Below are 20429 nucleotides of genomic sequence, written 5' to 3'. Positions count from 1 at the left end.
TTTCAAATTTGATTGATTATTTACATTTCATCAGTTATATTAAAATCCTCAAAAGCTGTTTCTAAACTGTAGTGCATATTTTTATGCTGTTTGTGGTTTAAATCTTTTTCCATCTTGTTTCATAGGTCAAATTTGTGGTTGGGACAATAATTGCACAACAGAAATCACTTTTTTTCTCGAGATTTTCTAAAGATTTAAAAGTAAGAATTAACGGTTTTTAAATCCTCTTTTGATAAAAATTTCCACGAATTTTTAGTTTCATCAAATGGAGCATTTTGCCGCATATCGTACAGTAATCGTTCCCAGTGGAAGCAACCATCATTTCTTTTTACTTGATTTTGACTAATATCTTTGTATGTATACATATATTGCGTTTTTCTTGTTGATGAAGTTAGGACATCCAATAAATACCAGCAACATATCATCATTCGTCGGAATAGTAGATCAAATTAATGATATCTAGAAAATATGTCATTTTTGGGCTGGGTTATAGTGTACCTGATAATTAAGCAACTAATATAAGTCATTGTCTTCTAAACAAAATTGAGCCCAAAATGTCATCAAACATAGTAAAAATCGGAATAAGAAATAGCTAAACTGAGAGGCTTTGATTACAGATCGAGTTTTTGTACTGATGACGTGAATAAATTTGTAGATTTTAGCTTCATTTGTTAGATATTTTTTTCTTTTAGAACCAGTTTTTAAAATAATTTTTTCTTTTGCTCCTTCAAAAAATCTTTAATTTTTTGCTTTTCCTGTTTTCATACTGAATAATGAGGTGCAAACATAATTAATTTTTTTAATTTTATAGCAGACTTCTCTGATTTTTTTCTTCATGCATCTTCATGTTAGAGATTAGCATTTTTATTTACTGTTGTCGGTCATGAAAACTTTCATGTCATTGGAAGGAGTTAAAACTCCTGTTGAAATTTTAAAGTCTGAAGAAAAAGCAAATCTGTAGGTTTGGTCGTTTCATAAAATTGATCGAGCTCGAGTCGGGATCATAACGCCTTTTGTTCTACGCGGGTCTTTTTTTAAACGCGAACGAGCTAATGGTCAGAATTACATCCCATCTTGATCTGGATGGATCTTTTCTTGCGGACTTTTTAACGAGCGCATGCATGCACCGAAATTTGAACGAGGAAAATCAGGATCATAGGTGATTTCGGTCTGCCAGAGTACTTTCATGAACAAAAGTGGTCCGAATGGGTAACTTAATCAGTAATCTTGAGCAAAGATTTCGACTGGCAGCTAGCACATATGCTTGCATAACTTTGTTATTGCACATTCTTTAGTAATTTTACGTTTTGGGCTCCGTACTATAGGAGCTGTACAAGGCGTAAATTTCTCCGTATTGCGTACAGTTTTCTTAAATTTTACATAAACCAAGTCCATGTCAATTGGTCGAGTTGTAAAACATACTTCGCAGTTTGACTTACTCTGACCCAGTCCTGTTCAGGTATATCCTCATTGAGGATGTGAAGTCCAGAGTTGATCTGGATAACTCCCAATCCCAGACTGGTACACACTCCAAAAAGAGTTGTCACAATTGAGAGCATGTCGATAACATCTCCGAGCCAGCCAAAGCACTAAAAAGCCACAAATTCTTAAATTTATAGATCGCGGAGTTCAAAAATTTATCTCTAAAGATATCTCTTATGACCGGAATGAATAAAGAAATGACCACTTTTTTAAACCAGTCAGATTAATAACTCTGAGACGGACAATTGCTTGGTAATCCATGTGCAAAAGGATAACAGTAGGTGAAATCGCAGAGGATTTTTATTATTACGTAATACTTTAAGGAACTCGCTCAATGCACGAAACCAACAAGCAAGAAACAGCAACTTTTACAAGTAAATTTCAAAAACAAAGATATTTATCTCCTTTTCATGAAAAGAATTGTCCGACTGAGCTGTTTCTCAACGCTGATTTTTTTCAAATACACTTTAAAATATTAAAAGCTCTGCATCAAAAACAACAGAACTGCTATAACAGCAAAAATATTGAAATTTTGGAATAGAATTGTTATCTCTTCTCCATCTGCAGCAAATCAGACAACTTTGTAGTATAAAAACCTAATAAAAAACGAAAAACAAAAAATATAACAACTTTCACGAAACAAAAAATACCATAATTGAGAGCGAGATTTTTCTGAGATATCATCCAACATATCAGAAGCTCTTAACTTTCAAAATGATTTGATTTAGTGTTTAAAAATGAAACTTCCAAATAAACTGAGTAAATTAGAAGAGAAAACTCTTTTGTCCGTTTTGTTTACCATAACTTCGGCCACAGGATACAAGGGTACTTCTCTAGGACGAAATTTTATAAAAATTAGCCAAAAATTGCAGAATTAAATTATTTTTTTATTGTTAAAATGATGGAAAAATACTTTAAAACTTTTTTGAGTACAAAAAGTAGGGACTATTTGTCAATGTTTTGAATTAATACAGCTTAATTTTTTGCAGAAACAGCCTCTAAATATGAGCCTAAGGTTTACAAAAATATAAGGCCCACAACTTCTCCTTAAGAGCGATATTGAAAAAAATAACCAACAGTTTGAAAATAATATTCAAAATAACAAAATAATATTCAGTTTGAATAAAATTGATGCCACTCCTATCTTTACAACGCCAAATGAAGCCAGCGAACAAAGCTGGCGCAACCGAAAATTGCATTCCGACAATAAGGAGTTGCAGCTATTCGTAATTGATAATTAATATCAGAAATTTTCCTCGCAATACCAATTGTTGATTAAAAAGGGAATTAGCAATTGCAATTATCCATAATTGGAGATTAAATACATAAATGTTCCTTCGGATGTCAATTGTGGCTAAGAAGAAAATTTGCCGTTTACGACTACACATATCAGGGTTCATAAGATTAATTAAGTCGCTAAAATGAATTTCAAAAAATTACTAATCAATCTGAAGCAATGAGGTTTTAGTCTACCTGAAAAATCGTGGACATGTGTTACGTTTATCCATGAATATGAGTGACGAAATTCATGTTTTTTCCGTTACCAATGTCCACGATTAACGTAACCATTTTTCATCGTGGCTTAATTGTGACTTAATTGAGTTAATTGTTCTTATTGAAGTGCTGCAAAGTAAAAGTTAGTAATGACGGGGTAATGTCACTGTTATCACATCAACAAAAAATAAACTGAAATTGGACGCTTGCCACGTAATCCCCCCCCCCCCCAAGTGGAGATGCGGATACCTTTTTGCCCATTATTGGGTAAAAGCAAGAGGACATTTTCATTGGAAGTCCGTGTCTGTAGACCATGAAACCCATCAAACACCCCACCAGTGAGTACACCACCCATCCGTGCACACCTGAAATTATATCATGGCTGTGGCATACATGAGTTCTTCCTTAGACTAATAAATATATTTTTAGAGCTGCAAACTTGAAGCTTGACAAAGCTTGCAAAGCTTGACAAATCTTGAGCAAGTCTTGGACAGGACCTGAGAAATCTTGAGCGAGTCTTGGCCAAGACTTGACAGGTCTTGAAACAATTCGTGGCCAACACATGACAAGCCATGTGCAAGTCTTCGGGGCTCAGAAACCCGGGTCGAGATGTCAGCGCCGTTTCAGCACATCTTTTTGTAAGAAATGCGCTGAATGCGCTGAAATTATGTAAGACATGCACTGAATGCCCTGTAATGCGCTGAAATTTCGAGATGGCGCTGAAACTTTAAAATTTCAGCGCACCTTCAGTGCATTTCTTACATAATTTCAGTGCTTTTTCAGCACATTTCTTACATAACTTTCAGCTCCTTTTCAGCGCAACTCTTACAAAGTTTAAGCGTACTTTCAGCACATTTCCTACATAAGTTTCAGCACATTTTTCAGCGCATTTCTTACATAATTTCAGCGGTTTTCATATCAAACGTTCTATTATTATAAATTCAAATTAAATGAAAAGCATTTCAGTTCTCAATAGCGCAGTGGATTATTTGATAGATGAGACACAGTGATCGGGGTTCGAGCCTCGGAGCGAAAGAAAGGAGCTGAACTTTTTGAAATTTCAGCGGAGTTACTTTCAGAAGACTCAGACCGAATAAACTTCTAAAATTTCCTTGAGTTTTTCGCACTAGATACAGCTAACAAAGACTTCAATTCACGCCTGAATTTTTTTTACACTGTAACTTCAGGAAAATGAGTTTTGTGGGAAGAAGTCACGATCTTTAAAGTCATTCTCTTGAATTAAATGATCGGGTTAAATGCTGAGATGAGGGAAAGCTGTCATTCCATTTTCTGATCACTTTGCGCGCAAGCAAATTTGTTAAAAAGTTTGTTAGTTGCTGACAAAAGTAAATTGAAGCCGAACTTTTGAGTCATGAATTTCAAAGCAATGACCTCCTCCAGCAATGAAAATAGTGTTCATGATTTTTTAAACAAATTTAATTTCTGCATGTGTTCCAGAATTAACTGGAGTATGTTCACACTAAATAAAATTGAGGTAAATTTACCTTAACGGAGTTCGGTTAAACTGTTGTTAAGAAAAAGTGAAGGTAACAATTACCGTAACTTTACCTTAACTTGAGTTAAGGTCAAAATTTTGCTTAAACTTGTTAAACTAAAATTACCTTAAATTACCTTAAATTTTTTGTAACAATCTGCAGCCTAAAATTGCGAATCTTTATTGAAACTAACAAACAAAATGTTGATGCTTGCTAAAAAAAGTTTGTCTGCAGGAAACAGAAATCTGATGCTAAAGATTCCAAAGTCACGTTAAAAAATCCTTAACGCGCGCTAAATGTACATCAAATTCATTAGTTTTTACCTGAAATTTTCAAAAAAATAAGGGGGCACCACCTGAACTTTTGCCTGGAAAAACTTTAACTCACCTTAAAAACACCTTAGATGTTCGGGTAAAAACTGAAGTTCGGTTAAAAACTGAAGCTTTTTGAAGTTATATTCAGATAATTTGTGAGGTTTTATACTATACATTTAGAGGAAAATTTTGCAAGTTTTGCAGTTAAGCTTAGGTATCTCTACTTTAATTGTCCAGGTGTGTTTTTCAGGTAAATTTTAGATATGTTCAGGTAAAAGTTCAGTTAAGAGTTCAGGTAAAAGTTCAGGTGGTGCCCCCTTATATATTTGGGGGAAAGTTGAGTAAAGTTAAGAAAAGTTCAGCTAAGGTAAAACTACCCGAACGTTTAAGATTTGTAAAGGTGCTTTTAGGCAAAACATAAAATAAACACAGTTGCTTAACTTTGATCTCAAAAACTCTTTGTTATCTAAATTTTAAAATCTCACCGACTAAAAATAATTAAATATGCAAAGTAGCAATTCTGACGTTCAAGCGGGTATTGATTTTTTTTTCACAAGAAAGGGGGTCTCAATGCTAGACGCAGGACGTGTTGGCTGAACTTTGCCCCGTTCCGATTGTTAAAAACAAAGTAAATCAGAGTTAACCCATTGCAACAAGCGGAACGTTATGTTGATACTATAAAAAAAACAAGGCGGCTCAGCAATGTGCGATGGCACATAAGGTTCCAACCCCGCCCATTCACAATTTTGGCATAATTGTCTACCAAATAAGGAACAGATAGAGAACCCAAAAATTAGGGAATACCAAAAAAAACCATAAAAGCCCAAGTGTTTTAAAAAAAATGTGTATGAACGATAAGATAGCGTCCAAAGCAAATAACTCAGTGGAGTAAAAATTGAAGCATTAAATTGCTGTGATATGCCAATATTAAGAAAGCGAGTCAAGACGAACAGCAAAATCAAACAACAGCAACAACAATAAACATTAATCACATCAAAAACTTTTTGTCCGTTTTGAAAAACAAAATTTAATATTAAAGTCAACATACCGTGAGATGAACCTAAAACTAAACAAAATAATTTATAAATCACCAGAAACGATATGGACCAGTCCATAAAAAGGTTTGGTAACAATTAGACAAAAAAGAACAAAAACAGTAAAGTTAAAAAATTTGCTTTTTTTTAAAACAATTAACTTCAAAGTAATTAAAACCATTAGACATCAAGTAAAATATCACAGAAATTTAAGATTACTAAAGCTTCTATAGAAAGGCATTAGGACCTGTGCTTATTCATTTCTGTAAGCGGCTAAAAAGAACAACAAAAGACAACAAACAAAAATTCAACTAAAACTTGCCAGAAAACGCTGCCAAAACCGTCAAGCCATATTTCGGCCCTCAAAATATATTCGTTTGCGCCTTCTTCAAACACCAATAAAGTAGTTTAAAGCCATTTATTAGTGAGACTAAGTAAAAATAGACAAAAAAGAGAAAAGGGCAAAAATATGTAATAATTTTGATTTTTTTTTCGAAACAAAATTATATCCAAAGTCATGAAAAACATTAATTACAAAATGAAATATATATATATATATATATATATATATATATATACTGATTTATTCGTCCGAAAGAATTTTTGGAGACCTGCAATTATCCAGAATATTTCTTGCGTCTACAAAGAGAACGTCAAACATGACAAAAATCAAATTAATTTAATTTTTTTTGTGAAAAAAACCGGTGTCGAAGACAGTAAGCTCATAACGCATTCTTCGAAAAAAGATTATGGGACTCAATTCCTTTTGACACCTTCCTTTGACAACCATAATGTCATATTTGACCTGTAATTAACGACATTAGGTACCAAAAAGAAAAATAAGAAGAACAAACTTGCGAAATTAAAAAGTTTTTTTTTAGTTTTGGAAAACGATTGTTTTCAAAGTCATGAAAGCCATCAGCTATCTACTATTATCAGAATATCGGCTCAACTATTTTTCCATGAAAAGCCAGTAAAGCCTATAACTATACAGGAAATTTCATACAACTGAATTGACAAAGTAAAAATGGCAGTTAAAGACAAAATTAAAAAATTCAATTAATTTCTTGAAGAAAAAATTGTCGAGGCCGTTAAAACGCTAATCTATGTCTTTAAGGATTTTAAAATGTTCAATTGTGTTTGATTTTGATCGCTAATAATGTGACATGTGAACTGTCAGTAATGTGATAATGTGACTAGAAAACTGGCAAATTTCTAAAAACAAAAAAGTCTGAAATCTAGTAGTATCAGAGCCAGAAAGCAATAACTTCAGGCTTAAAAACGCAATCGAGACTAAATTTCAAATCAGTAGAATGAAGAATCATTCTTTCTTTTCTGACACTAAGCTGCAAGTTGAACAAATTAAGAAAAAATGGAGGAAAAGTTCATTAAGCCTTTATTTATTTAAAAATCAATTTAAAAAAGTCGAAATTTTTTTAAAAGTCGAAACGATCATAAACTTTCAAGTAAAAAAACTAAAAGCATTAGCTTGGAGCTGCTTAGGAAGCCAACTGGACATGTCACTCTCGAGCTTTCATTTGATATGTTCTGTTCTATAGATATTTTTTTCAAAAAAAAAAAACCGACTGATTGCAATACGAATTCTTTTTGGATTGTAACAGTCCACGATGGGCTTAAAACTAGCCCTGCTAATGCTTATTGTTTGTTAGGAACTATTGATTTTTCGAATACTGTAGATATAGATAATTTGTTGGTTGAAAACTCAAAAAAAAATTCTGCATTTTTGATAATAAACGAGTAAAGCGACAAAAAACGACAAAGTTTTTATTATAGAGCACTGTCAGCGGAAGTTGAAGTAGGAATAGCCTCCCTCCAAGTCTACAAAGATTGTATTAGTGTTGTTTGGGGGTGTAGTGCCGACAAATTTAATCAAAGTGGACTAAAGTAGCTTATTTCGTGCTGTTTTTGATGAAAAAGGCTGAATTTCGAGTTTTTGACCAAAAAAATTAAATCAGAATAATCAACAAGGCTTGCTTGTCTTTAAAAATAAAATCAATGACACTATTCTTAAAAATTTCAACAAATTTTAGTAAAATTGACGAAAATTTAGGCAAAAATTTCGGAAAATGTGAATAAAAACAACGTGAATTCACTCTACTTTTCCCAGAAGTTTAAACCTCGATAACTGTAGAAATTAAAAATTGAAAAAATCTTTTTAATTCCATATTCTACGCTGGACGAGCTTTCTAGTGATACCAGTCTCAACTCTCTACGATGAATAAATCGATCGGCGAAAATTGACTGAACAAAAAAAACCCAGTTGAGTATATAGTTCCTCCCCCTCAAGAGGGATCGGAACAATGACCTCTATTATTTTAAAAACGTGTTTTAAGCTCGAATCAATCAACCAAATAATAATCATATTCAAACTATCTTAAGTGTTGACTCTTATCTAATAGAGTTGATATTCATCAAATTTAATTGCTACAAACCTATACGGCCTCTCATCAGTCTTGATAATATTCAAAATATTTGGTTGTTGGTCGCATTATATAATCAGATTGAGCAGGGTCAATGACCCTAAAAACTGATAATTTGGATAAATTGAAAATGCAGTCAGCTCAATTGCTCTTGTTAGAGATATCCTTCAGACCTGAGTTTTATACCTACCTTGTAAAATGAAACTTGAAGCACCTTGTTATGTCGTGCAAAACTTGCAATAGCGAGCTAAAATCTTGCTAGGCTAACACCTTGGCACCCTCGTGGAACACTTTCGTAAGATCTTGACAAGATCGTATCAGGATTTGTGCATTTTTAGTTTTTATTCTTATCAAAATTAATTAGACAAGTTTTCTTATTAAAACATAGATGACATCAGAAAACCGACGTAAACCTAATTTTTCAGCAATAGATGGCTTTTTCAAATATTTTTGCTACAATATAAAATTTTATAAATTCTTTCACAGATCGATTCAAGCCAGACCAATCAGCTTAATGCATTCAAAATTTATAAATATCAATTTTTGGGCCCAAAAGTCAGCTTAAAAAAATTGCCTTTTTTCTGAGGATTTGTCAGCGTCTTCTGCCGTCTTCTGTCTTCGGATCAGACTTCTTGGCGTGTATCAGCTTGTTTCAGCTCCGGTTAGAGCCAAATCTCTGTATATCTCTTCTAGACAGGGGTAGCAAGACTTTAATATTCTTTTGAGCGACACCAAAAAATTGGTATGCGCCAGACCGAACACGGGTATAAGCTAGACGACATGGTTCGAGCAAACCTTTGTTCAGACTATGGCCTCTGGCCTAAACGTTTCGTTGGCCGTGGACCTCCTCCTGGGAAACGCTCCGATCTGAGCCTACGTCCACCTACTGAACGCAAAACTTACCCCAGTGCAAATAAGTGAGGTTGATGGCGTCCTGTGCGATGAGGTTGTCTGGTCTGTAGGGGTCAGCTGTGTACCTGTTGGGCTGAGTATAGTGGTAGACTGGCTCTGCCACTCCATAGTAGAACAAACCCACCCCCACTCCACACGAGAACATCATCGAGAACCACGTCAGGGCTGGGAACTCCGGCTCGTCATCATCTTTGCCTAATTTCAAGGCACCGTACTTGCTGAAGTACAGCACTACCATGAAGAGCACCCACAGATCCTGAAACAAAAAAAAAACTGTTTTTACGCTAAAAAAGCGGATCCAGATGCTCGGCTGAATACGAAGTTGTATCGGTACAGTTTTTGATATTTCTCTTGGGTTAAACATCACGGTTTTTGTGCCAGTCAAGTAATCAAATTTTGCTTTGGAGGTTTAGTAATTGTGAACATATATGGGCACTGTTACTAGTAATTGGTGCTATGTCGATGTGCATTGTCGTAAAAAAAGGAACCAATGTTTATTTTCTGTTTGATGGTTCCTGGTTGTTCTTTGGCACTGCTAGCTTAAAAATTTAGCAATGACCAAAACATATCTAAGACATAGCAGGCCATGTTCTCAGCTACAATTTTAAAAAAACTGACTAAACAATAAGCTGGACATAGAGTTGACATAATATATAATTATATATTAAAGTTGTTTATAGTGTTCTGCACTAAGTTAGTCCACTTTTGTTTGTTTTTTTTGGGTATATATATATATATATATATATATATATATATATATGTATATATATATATATATATATATATATATATATATATATATATATATATATATATATATAACAAGGAGGCTCGGTGAGGTCGCTCATCCACATTTTTAGCTTAATTATCTACCAAATGAGGAACAGATGGACAAAAATTAAAAATGCACATATTGTTAAAAAAAATAACTGGTTTACGAAAAAAATGCTTTAAATTCAAATCACTAAATAATCACAATAATGTACCTATTAGAGGGCCTACGGGACCTGCCATTAAAAAGACAAATATCCAAAAAGCAACCGGTAAAACTAACTGAGGAATTTCTATTTCTAAAACAAGATATAGAATCTGCGCTTGATTGACACTAGGTAACAATTACAAGAAAGTAGCCAAGTTCGAAAAAAAGGCTTCAATTTTTTTTGAGAAGAAGTGTTTTTAAAGTCACGAAAACCATCAGCCATTGACGGAACTCATTGAGTTGCTTAACAAAAGGAAGTCATTGAGGTCTTTAATTATCCTTATTTAGTAATCGACTACAAAAACGACAATTACAGCAACAAAGATAAAGACTTTATTTAAATTTTTCAAGAAAACGACTTCGAAGTAGCGTAGAGCATAATCTATTCACTGAAAACGTTAGATATGTTCAATTGCTAGTATTCAAAATACGTCATAAGTCTACAAAAAGAACGGCAATTACAGAAAAAATGAAAAACTTAATTTTTTCAATTTGATTTTTTCATTTGAATTTTAATTTTTTCAATAAAAATAATAGACATATAAAAGTTTGCTTTTTTTCTTCACAAGTATTGTTAGAGGTTACTTTTCGCTAATAAAACAAGGTAACAAGTAGATAAAAAAAGCTGAATAGCAATTTTAGAAGTTATGGGTTGTGACAAGCACTAGCAGTGGACTGAAATAAAAAAATGGTTCTCTCTAAACCCCCAAAAGAAGAATTTTGATTTGAAACTAGACAGAATATGCCATAAGTCTACAAAAAAGAACGGAAAATACCGACAAAAGTAAAAACTTCAATCAATTTTGCGAAAAAACTGTGTCGAAGCCATTAAATCCAAAATCTGTTCATACAAATGTACGCAATTTTCCATTGAAATTTCTTGCAACAAAAATGACGGGATGTTGTATCCCGTAAAAATTTTAAACACAAAACTATGCAGAGATCTAAAAATCAAAGAAAAAGCTCCAAAACAACTTGTTGTATCAAAGCCAAAAAACCATTCCATAAAACACAAAGCCGCAATTATACATAACATATAGGTCACCGGAAACATAATAAGACTAATCTTTACTGAAAGTGATCTATAAATTGGTTAACTAAAAGAAGCTATAAAAGAGAAGAAGTTCAACGAAAATCTGTTTTTTTAACAAAATTTTTAAAAAAAATTAGAGCAGCCTTAAGATTTCAACTGAAACACACTAGATGGAATACAATATAACTTCTTTTAAAGCCAAATGTCCCCGAAATGGCAAAAAATGAATTGAAAAAATTCTGGTCCGTAATTAACAAAATATTTGTTTTGTAAGAGCCTCCGATTAGCCCGAAACGTGCCATGCCAATGCTGCTCCTTTTTGTCCAAACACGTTGTTTTTCCTAGTTTTATAAATTTGAATACTTTGACAAATAAAAGCCAAAAATAAATAATGCATTTTGGTTAAATATTGTGTTAAATTATAAACCACAAAATTTTAATTCTGGAAAACTCGCCAGGGAAGCAGAAGAAGACATAATTCTCTTTGGAGTTTTCACAGGTCGCCAGAGCAGTTTTTTGTCTATACTTACGTCATTTTAAAACAAATTGGGCTAGAGTTGCCAGTTTGGTGCAATTTTTTTGAAAATGTGCTGAATATAAATAAATTTAGCCAAAATATTTGTCGTAAAGTTTGATCAGATGGTTGAGAAAAACTCTTTCATCTTAAAAATTCAAACCTTTTACTTTTAGCAACATTATTTTAAACATTTTTTAAAACTCATTTTGGCATGCTGACAATTTTTTTTGTAAACTTGTGAACAGAGCCAACGGAATTTTGTGAAGTGTTCACTAAAGATCAAGACTCGATAACTCCCCGAAAAAAAAACGAAATTTGAAAAACTTTTTGACTCCGAATTCTAGACTTGACAGGCATTTCAATGATACCACTGAGAACTCTCTACGATTAATTTATCGATCGGCCAAATTTTACTGAACCAAAAACCCATATAGTTCTTCCCCCCACTAAAAGTGAGGTCGGAACATATATATATTTATATATATATATATATATATATATATATATATATATATATATATATATAAGTCCATAGAAATTAAAAATATTTCAATTTTTCCGACAATAAAAGGCATGCAATGGTGAAAACAACTGAGCCCAGGAAGTGGTGACAATAAAAACTCATTTATGACAATAAAAGACATATTCAACTCAGTGGATCGAGTTAACCATAGTAGATAAATTATCAGTGCCACAAGTTCAACTCTTGGGTCAAAGAAGACAGTTCCATATTTTTTTTCCTCTTCAATTGTAGAAAATTTGTCAGGGGTGTATGGACTGAATGATGTTAACAAACACATATTGAGGGTACTACGCCGAACAAGCGTATAATTGCTCTTGAGACGCTATAGCTCAGAAATGGTATTTGGTATTCGGTGAAATTGATAATTATCATTTCCAGTTCAGAATATAAAGAGTTGATGTAGAACTTCAACGGTTTTACCATATCAGTGAAGTGTCAGTGATGGAAAATATTTCGGCAGCGGAAATCTCTGAATTTTGCCTCTTTTGCCGCTAGAATATCTTTAAACGAATATTATTTGAATGGATCTTTCTCCATTATCCCGTACCGAACTCCAAGTACGATTCACTACTGGGCAGGTATAAATGCCAGTGTTTCCAATAAAATCAGTACTGAATCATTACAAAATCAATTTTTTGAGTCATATCAGACTTGAATCGCACTTGGCAACTTGATTCCCAAGTCAAAAACAACTTTTCAAAAAATTTTGAGTGAAAAGTTTGAATTTAAAAATATTTTGCAGCGCACAATGTTTTCGGTGTTATTTTTTAGCCACTTTCCCGGGGTGTTTTAAAAACATCCCAAAACCATTCAAAACTATCAACAAGCACCAGTGAGGATCAGAGGAGGCCATCTTAATTGGGTTTTAGCCTGTTTTCCGCAATTTTCGTCCGTTTTTAGCCAAGTTACAAACCCAAAATAGCCAAACTTACCAAATTTTTGCCAATTTCAGTTTTCCAAAAATGTCGAACTTAGCAATCCGGGGCATGAAAAATAACACTATCATGTCTGGAGTAAAAAAACATAAAACTGAACTCTGATGCTTTTATATTTTCATGAAAAAATTATTGGTGTTTTTTTATTTTTTTCGGTCGGTTGCGGCCAATTGAGTTTTTACAAACCCTGATTTTCAATGAGATTTTAGAATAAGCTGACGGATTTTGTCAACTGTTTTGACGTATTAAGAACCCCTTTTTGAATAAAAAACAGAATTGGTGCCAGTCTGGCAAGTAAAAAAAAATCGGAATCGGTCGCAGTCTGGCAAGTGAAAAAAAAAGAATTGGCGCAAGTCGTGACAATTATAACCCGAAGGTGAATGGCAAAGAAAATCGGCACTGAATCAGTCTATAGACATTTTGTTTTTTAGTATGGCCAGTACTCTGTTCATGTCAAAATTTTAACGGGCCAGTCTGCTTTTGAGCATAATTTGCTTCATGAAAAACAACATGCTCAGCTTAACTGCCGCCAACAAGGTTTGCTTTATATGCAAACCGAGCTTCCGCGGGGGAACTTGTGACATTTAATTCGCGTAGTATGTCGTAACCACTAAGTTAAATGGGCTTTCCGTCAATTGCCTAAAAACTAGCTTAGGTATAATATTGTGTATTTTACTATAGTAATTACCAGCTACAAGAGTATGATTGTACTCTGCTCAGACTTAATTATGGGGCATGAGTGATTTTCATACTATACATGATGATAGGTTTAGTCTGGGCAAACTCTAAGACCTCAAAATTATCATAATGAAGAAAAACTGCACATGAAGAAGTTGAAAATATTCTGGAAAAACAATTTTTCAGAACTTAATTAAGTTTTTAATCTGGAAATGTGCTTGTTCTGCGCTGAAAAACTTTGAGACTCAAATCCGGGAACATCACTATGAACGCACGTTTGACAAGTAAAAAATGAGATGAATCAGTGCCTGAATCAATAATGATGAGGAATTGCATTTAGAGGTGCGCAGTACTGATTCGTACTTGGAGTTTGGTACGGGATAGCAAACTGGTCATTAGGACTGTAAATTAAAGAACCAAACATAGTCGTAATACAACGCACGGGTGACGTATACACTTTTGCGCATTCGACTGGAAACTTTAAATGAGATTTCGTCAGATTGATTGAAGGCCTTCCTCTTACAAAGATCTCATCACTCTATATGAGGATCAATCTTTTCACTCAATGAAAGACATTTTGAAGATACGTATTTCCTATAGATTATCATAAAAAACTTGCAATTCTCATTGAGACTTGCCTGTGAACCAACGTATAACCAAGTGTAGTGGTCTGTAATCCATGATTTGGTCTGTGCCATGTTCTGGTTGGCGTTTTCATAGAACATGCACCATATGGCGAATCCCCAAATGATAACAAATGCAGGAATGGACACCCTGGGATTCAGGTCGATTCTCAACAGTCGAGGCACCTTCTTGGAAGTGGCTATCCGCATGCTTGTATCCTGAAACAGTTCACTTTCTTTTTAATATGTGGACAGCTGTGTTTTCGGATATTTCACAATAATTTACCTGAGCGCGTATTATTTTATAGCACATGCTGACAATAACACATATTTTACATGCAGGAGTTATCGATTGGGTACAGGGAGTTGCACCCTGTTCTGTTTAGAAGAAAATATCAATTGAGATAACTGGAAAAATAGGGTAGACTATTGTAATACGAAGGTTTTGTTTTTGCCCTATTTAGACTGGTAGGCACCGGAGTCTTATCAACAGTTGCTAAAACCACTGATATGAATTATTGAATTCAGTGGCTAACTACTTTTTTGGAATAAGCAGATATAATAGATTATACGCGTAAGTTATCGCCAGTATTTAGGTTTTTGATCCAATCAAAATTTCCCGTGAAAAGTTTTACATTTCATCACTGTTTTGGTTTTTATCCTTTTCATATTGCCCTTTCGTTGCCTAAAACGGACAGTTGCCCGAGTAAGCATACTCAAATTGGTCTCCGCTTTCAGCGTTCCGTTGTATGTAGTGTAGCAGTGGAAATACTGAATGTGTACCTTCCACCAATCAGAGACTGAGAAGACACTATTCTCTTTTAAATAGAGAGAACTCTAATAACTATAGTCAGTCTGTTAGCTAGATACACTATGTGTATACCATTGACTCCGGTGCTATACTTCTTAACCACCGTAATAATAGAAGTTTACTGACAGTGTTCTACAGAGTCGGTTAGTCTTAGAGATATAGGTAAGTCTACTTCGTGCGAAGAAATTAGTAGCCCTAGCTCTTTATACTTTAAGGCTGTAAAAAGAGCCCATATCGGTCTGCCCTAGTAGTCGTTAAACAGCGTGTGAATTCGAGAAAAATCAAAAAATGTCTAAATAATAAGTAATTGCATAAAGGAGTTGCACGAAATATTTGCGTAATCAGCGCATGGCTGCTGAAAAATTGCTGTTACGAGCGAAAAATTATGCCGCAGTTGCATTTGCAAAAGTTGGAGAAGTAGGTAGAGTCTAGGTATCAGCAGCTACAGGAACACAGATGCTAGATGCTAGTATTTACACTACGTGTGCAAGCTATTTCTCGGAATGAGCAGATGTTAGGCATAAATGGTGAGAATCAGGCATAACAGTTGCATCAGTTTTTTTTGAGAAGCGCTCAATTATGACAACAATTTTTATTGCCTTTTTCTCATAGTTTCGATGGCTAGAACGAACATGTATAGTGACGTTTGTTGCTGGTTAAAAACCTATTCTAGTGGTCTTGAAAAGTTATTGGCCAATGAAATTGTATTCTTGTTGAAAAATTGACGGACGAATTAATATTTGCTCACAAAAAAATCTATCGTCTAAACTGGGTAAGCATAATCTGATGCTCAAAAATCCTCAGAATAGCAGTCATTTACAACCTGTAACTGATGTTCCCTTGTTTTAAGATAACATGGAAACCCTTGATTTTTGAAAGCATCAGAATTTGTTTAGTCATTCCAGTGTAACGAATTAAAGCTGAGCGCTGATTGCATGCTTATGTCTCAAAAAATCGTCTTCAATGATTTTATAATGAGCTTCAAATTAGAAGTCACGGTACATTAAGGAACCAGAATTGAGATTTCTAACACTTTTTTTTGAAAACGCTGAATTGTAGCCACAACAATTCTTCCTGTGCTTTCCAAAAGACAAAGATAATCCCATTTTATTGGTATGCTGTTCATTGCCGGAAACTGCAAAGTTTACTGCGGCGTTCATAGCTCGTTCAAATTCTAAATTGTTGGATTCATTATGATTGGAAAAGTGATTGGATTCATAAATGATTGGAAAGTTTTTTTGAAATTTTTTTTTTGAAAAAAGCGGTGATTGACAAGTAACAACTTTGTTTTCTCCTCTTTTTCTCTTCTCCCAGCTCTTTATGTTAGGATCGTAAAACAAGAATGCAAAGGGTGTATTCAGGAATATTTCAAGCACATTTTGAAAAATATAAATCATTACCATAGTAAATTTTAACCTTATAAGAGAACAGGATGATAAGAGATCAAAAAACCACAATTGAACGCTTCCATTAGCCCAGGCATCAGGAAAAGTGACCTTTTGCTCGAGTTCTTATCTTCCTTCTCTATTTTTCTTGGGCTGAGTTTTGTTTTTGAGGGCACAGTTAGTGCCAGCTATTGTGCTCTCTGTATGCCAGTAGGTGCTCTGAGTGGGGCTTGGTTGAGCCCTATTGTTGTCAAATTCGAGGAATCGACTAAATATGTAAAAAAAAATGCAAAAAATTTGAAAGAAGTTGAAAGTAATGGAAGAAAACAGGATACAAGAGCGCGCCAAGGACCAGTTCTTGTGTTCGAGTTGAGATAGGTTGAACATCTGATTTCTTTGTTTTTTGTTATTCGTGCTTCTTACTTAATTTTCAATTCAATTCTCACCTTGCCGAAATAAGATGTAGAAGACCGCTTTTTAATCGATTTGTGTTTTCGTACAATCGTAAGACAGATCGTCGCCATTGACTGTTCGTGGACGTTTTTTACCTTGTACTAAGGTCTCTTTAAAAAGACAATATATTGAAAGATCTTGCAAGAATCAGTTAATCTTCTGAGAAAACTGGGCTATGAACAGTGTACAAATTGAACCAACAACGTGAGTTGACTGTCTTAGCCACTTTAATGATCACCAACAAACATTTTTTTAAAATTAGTTGAGAGGTTTTATCCACGATATACTCCCATGTTTCAGCTTGAAAAGTTTTGTGAGAACAATTTAGTTTTACGATTAATTGCACTGTTCTATTTGCGACGTAATGTTTTCTTAGCTCGACATTTTGTTAAACAACCAATAGTTAGAAGATAGCACGTATTCAGATGCCCTCTGTTATGCACTTAGTCGGTGCTGAAAAGAAAGTGACTATGTTTTAATTAACTTTCGTCACTACAAGCACTTGACTCATTGCTTAGAAAGTGCTAGACAATTAAATAATAATAGACTATGAACACCTGTAATTATAGGTACTCGGACGGATTGATCATGAGATTATTTCAGCACTTAAGCATAAACCTTTTTGATATTTGTTTAATTATGGTCAGCTTTCTGAACATGTACCAGGTATTAATTTATAATACGCTTGTAGATGAAACTATGAGTCATACATGCATGAAAAATTTTGCATTTTGCAAATACTGGTCTCTGTCTGAGAAGCTGTACTATTTATATGCCGTCAATCTGAACATGACTAATTGTCATAATTCGCTCCATCCTAGCATGGATAATTGACATTTTTCACTCAGCTTGAACAGACAAATTAACTCAAGCGCTTACTCTATGTTATAATAAAAAACTTAAATTATAATACATGTAAACTACTTAAATTCAGGAACTTTAGCCGCCTAATATTATCATCTGCTTGAGTGCATGCTAGTTTTAGTCAGAACATATAAATAAAGAATGTATCAAACTTATAAGAGGTTAACTCAAAAGATCAAATGAAAAACTGAAGCAAAAAATAATCGTGTGTCACGAAACGTAAAATAACAACAATCATTTAGCTGCAGCAAATTCAACATTCAAAACTAAAACAGTGAAGGCTGAATTGTATGGTACGATGCAACCAGATCACAATAAGATCAGAGGAAGGTCCAATTTTACAACCATCACCTCCTCCTCCCCCTCCTACTTCTTTACTTCTTTCAGATTGCTTCGACGTTTCGTGAGCCGGGGAATAATTACGCTTTATATTTGCAGGTCAAATTTTGGAAAAATGAAAAAAATCGCACTAAAAAAATCAGGCTATTTCGATTATTCATGGATTCTCTCAATATGTCGAGCAATCAAGCACCTGACTCTTGATTTCAAAAATTACATTTGTATACTTAATTTTTGAATTCGTTTTCAATTTTGGCCGTTATCATTAGATATTAACTCTTGACGGTCTCTAGGACGTTTCCGACTTCAGGAAAGAGATCATGTAATCCCACGAGCCTTCGAGGTTTCCACATCTGTCTAGGCTAATACGATTTGCACATTACAAGTGAGCAGAGCATCTGTCTCCTTCAAATAAACCAGGAACACTTCATTTGACGTTTTTGCTCACAAACATCTCAACAACAAATTCTCACACACAGCTTCTGAAGAACACAACATTTTGAAGACCAGGAAGTGTAATATTCTAATAAGAATAACTCATTCTGACACCATCTCTTCTCCTATAACCCCGACGGCAGCCCCCTACCCGCAAACTCATTTTTGTCCTTATCGAAACAGATCCAAATCAATGTCTCTAGTCTCAAATTTGGCTTGTTTACAGAAAAACGTGCTCGGCCTTTTTTTCATTTTATTGTGTAGCCCAATTCTCCAAATATTCAACATGAACCGTTTACACTGTAGGTATGCTCTGTTCAGACTAGTAATGAATCTCAAGTATGCTGATTATATATATCAGTCTGTTCATGAAGAGTGAAGTATGCCAATCACCCATGTACAGATTGATTGAAGTATGATAATTGGCCATGTTCAGTTTGAGGTCATTAGGTAATTAATACTTTTTAGAGTGACTGCAGAAGTTGAGTAGTTTCTCTCTCTGTTAGTTCTATGGTTAGCCATAGAAATCTACTTTATTTTTATGTTTGAATGGTTCAGTACTTTTTGAAATTGATAACTGATGAATCATTGCTGATATTCTCTAATACTTAGATCCAGGTAGATATTTCTGTTTTCAGGAGGCAGACGGACTGGTGTTTGGTGAGAATTATAAATGACAGGGCACTGTTATGTTGGAATATTGTTCCTATAATCAACTGAATAAGCGGCAAAAACAATGCAACTTTCTCTTAAACTTAAAATGCAGTCACGCGTCGTGCATCTCGTCGATGATTTTCTCTCTCCTTGACAATGACATTTTCATTGAACAAATTGATTTAGTAGTCATTGCTCAAGAATTTTCCTTGTTTGATAACATGAAGAATTCAATGGTTACATTCCTCTTGGATTATTTTTCATTAAAAATTTCATTATATTGATTTGTTGAAAGTAATTCGGAACGCGGATGTCAGCAATAATGAAAATTGGTCCCTGATTATCTTTAGTAGGAGCAATTCGAGGTTATGTTTGTAAGGCTACAACTGGTCAGGTTGGATGCGCAAGTCGTCAGCTATGAATCGACAGGATCATCCACTTCGCGAATGCCTTAAATTGTTCCAATCATGATATTAATTGACTTTGGAGGCTTCTTTCGACTCATGAATGCTATGAGAGCTGCCCAATTGCTGTTATCGGTTGACTCGGCTGTTTATTTCTTACAGAAAAAAATTTTAGACTAAAATGGTCGTTGATGACCGTTCATATGCTATCATCTTTAATTAAAAGTAATAAATAAAAACAAGAATTTTAACTCTTCTGTTTGCCAAGACAACCAATCAATCGGAAACCACTTAGGCGAATGATTTGCTATTGAAAGTTTAAACCAAATTATTAAAGTCACTGTTATAAGCATCCGTTTTATTAGATTCGGGTTTTCGTTTATCAGTGTGGTCTGCGCTTGCTCAAAAAAAGGCATGGGAACAAATCACACAATTTTCTATCAATTCGAAGCAAATTTAAACTAGCTACGCTCACTTTCACTGTTGTCCGCGCAGTGACTTTTTTGAATATCGTTGATACTTTTCTGTGAAATAACTCGATGAAATGTACTATTTACAACGTAATGCTTTTGCGATCTTCCACATTATCTTACGCACCTTCGATGACCCTTCTTATATACCAT

General features: G+C 34.2%; 1 protein-coding gene across 1 annotated transcript in view; it reads right to left on the bottom strand.

Moving 5' to 3' along the window:
* Positions 1-20429, bottom strand: part of LOC142342263 (putative glycine betaine transporter) — a 33338-nt gene that overhangs the window by 9505 nt on the left and 3404 nt on the right. The window contains exons 2-5 of the mRNA XM_075393541.1: positions 14477-14680; positions 9165-9429; positions 3226-3341; positions 1440-1589 (exon numbers count right to left, since the gene is read on the bottom strand). Of these exons, the coding sequence (XP_075249656.1) occupies positions 1440-1589; positions 3226-3341; positions 9165-9429; positions 14477-14680 (735 nt within the window). The remainder of the gene's footprint in view (positions 1-1439; positions 1590-3225; positions 3342-9164; positions 9430-14476; positions 14681-20429) is intronic.

This window comes from Convolutriloba macropyga, chromosome 7 (genome assembly GCF_964194025.1).
Source record: "Convolutriloba macropyga chromosome 7, txConMacr16.3, whole genome shotgun sequence".
Classification (NCBI taxonomy): domain Eukaryota; kingdom Metazoa; phylum Xenacoelomorpha; order Acoela; family Convolutidae; genus Convolutriloba; species Convolutriloba macropyga.
The sequence above is the reverse complement of the archived record's forward strand: the minus strand, read 5'-3'. Positions and strand labels throughout refer to the sequence as shown.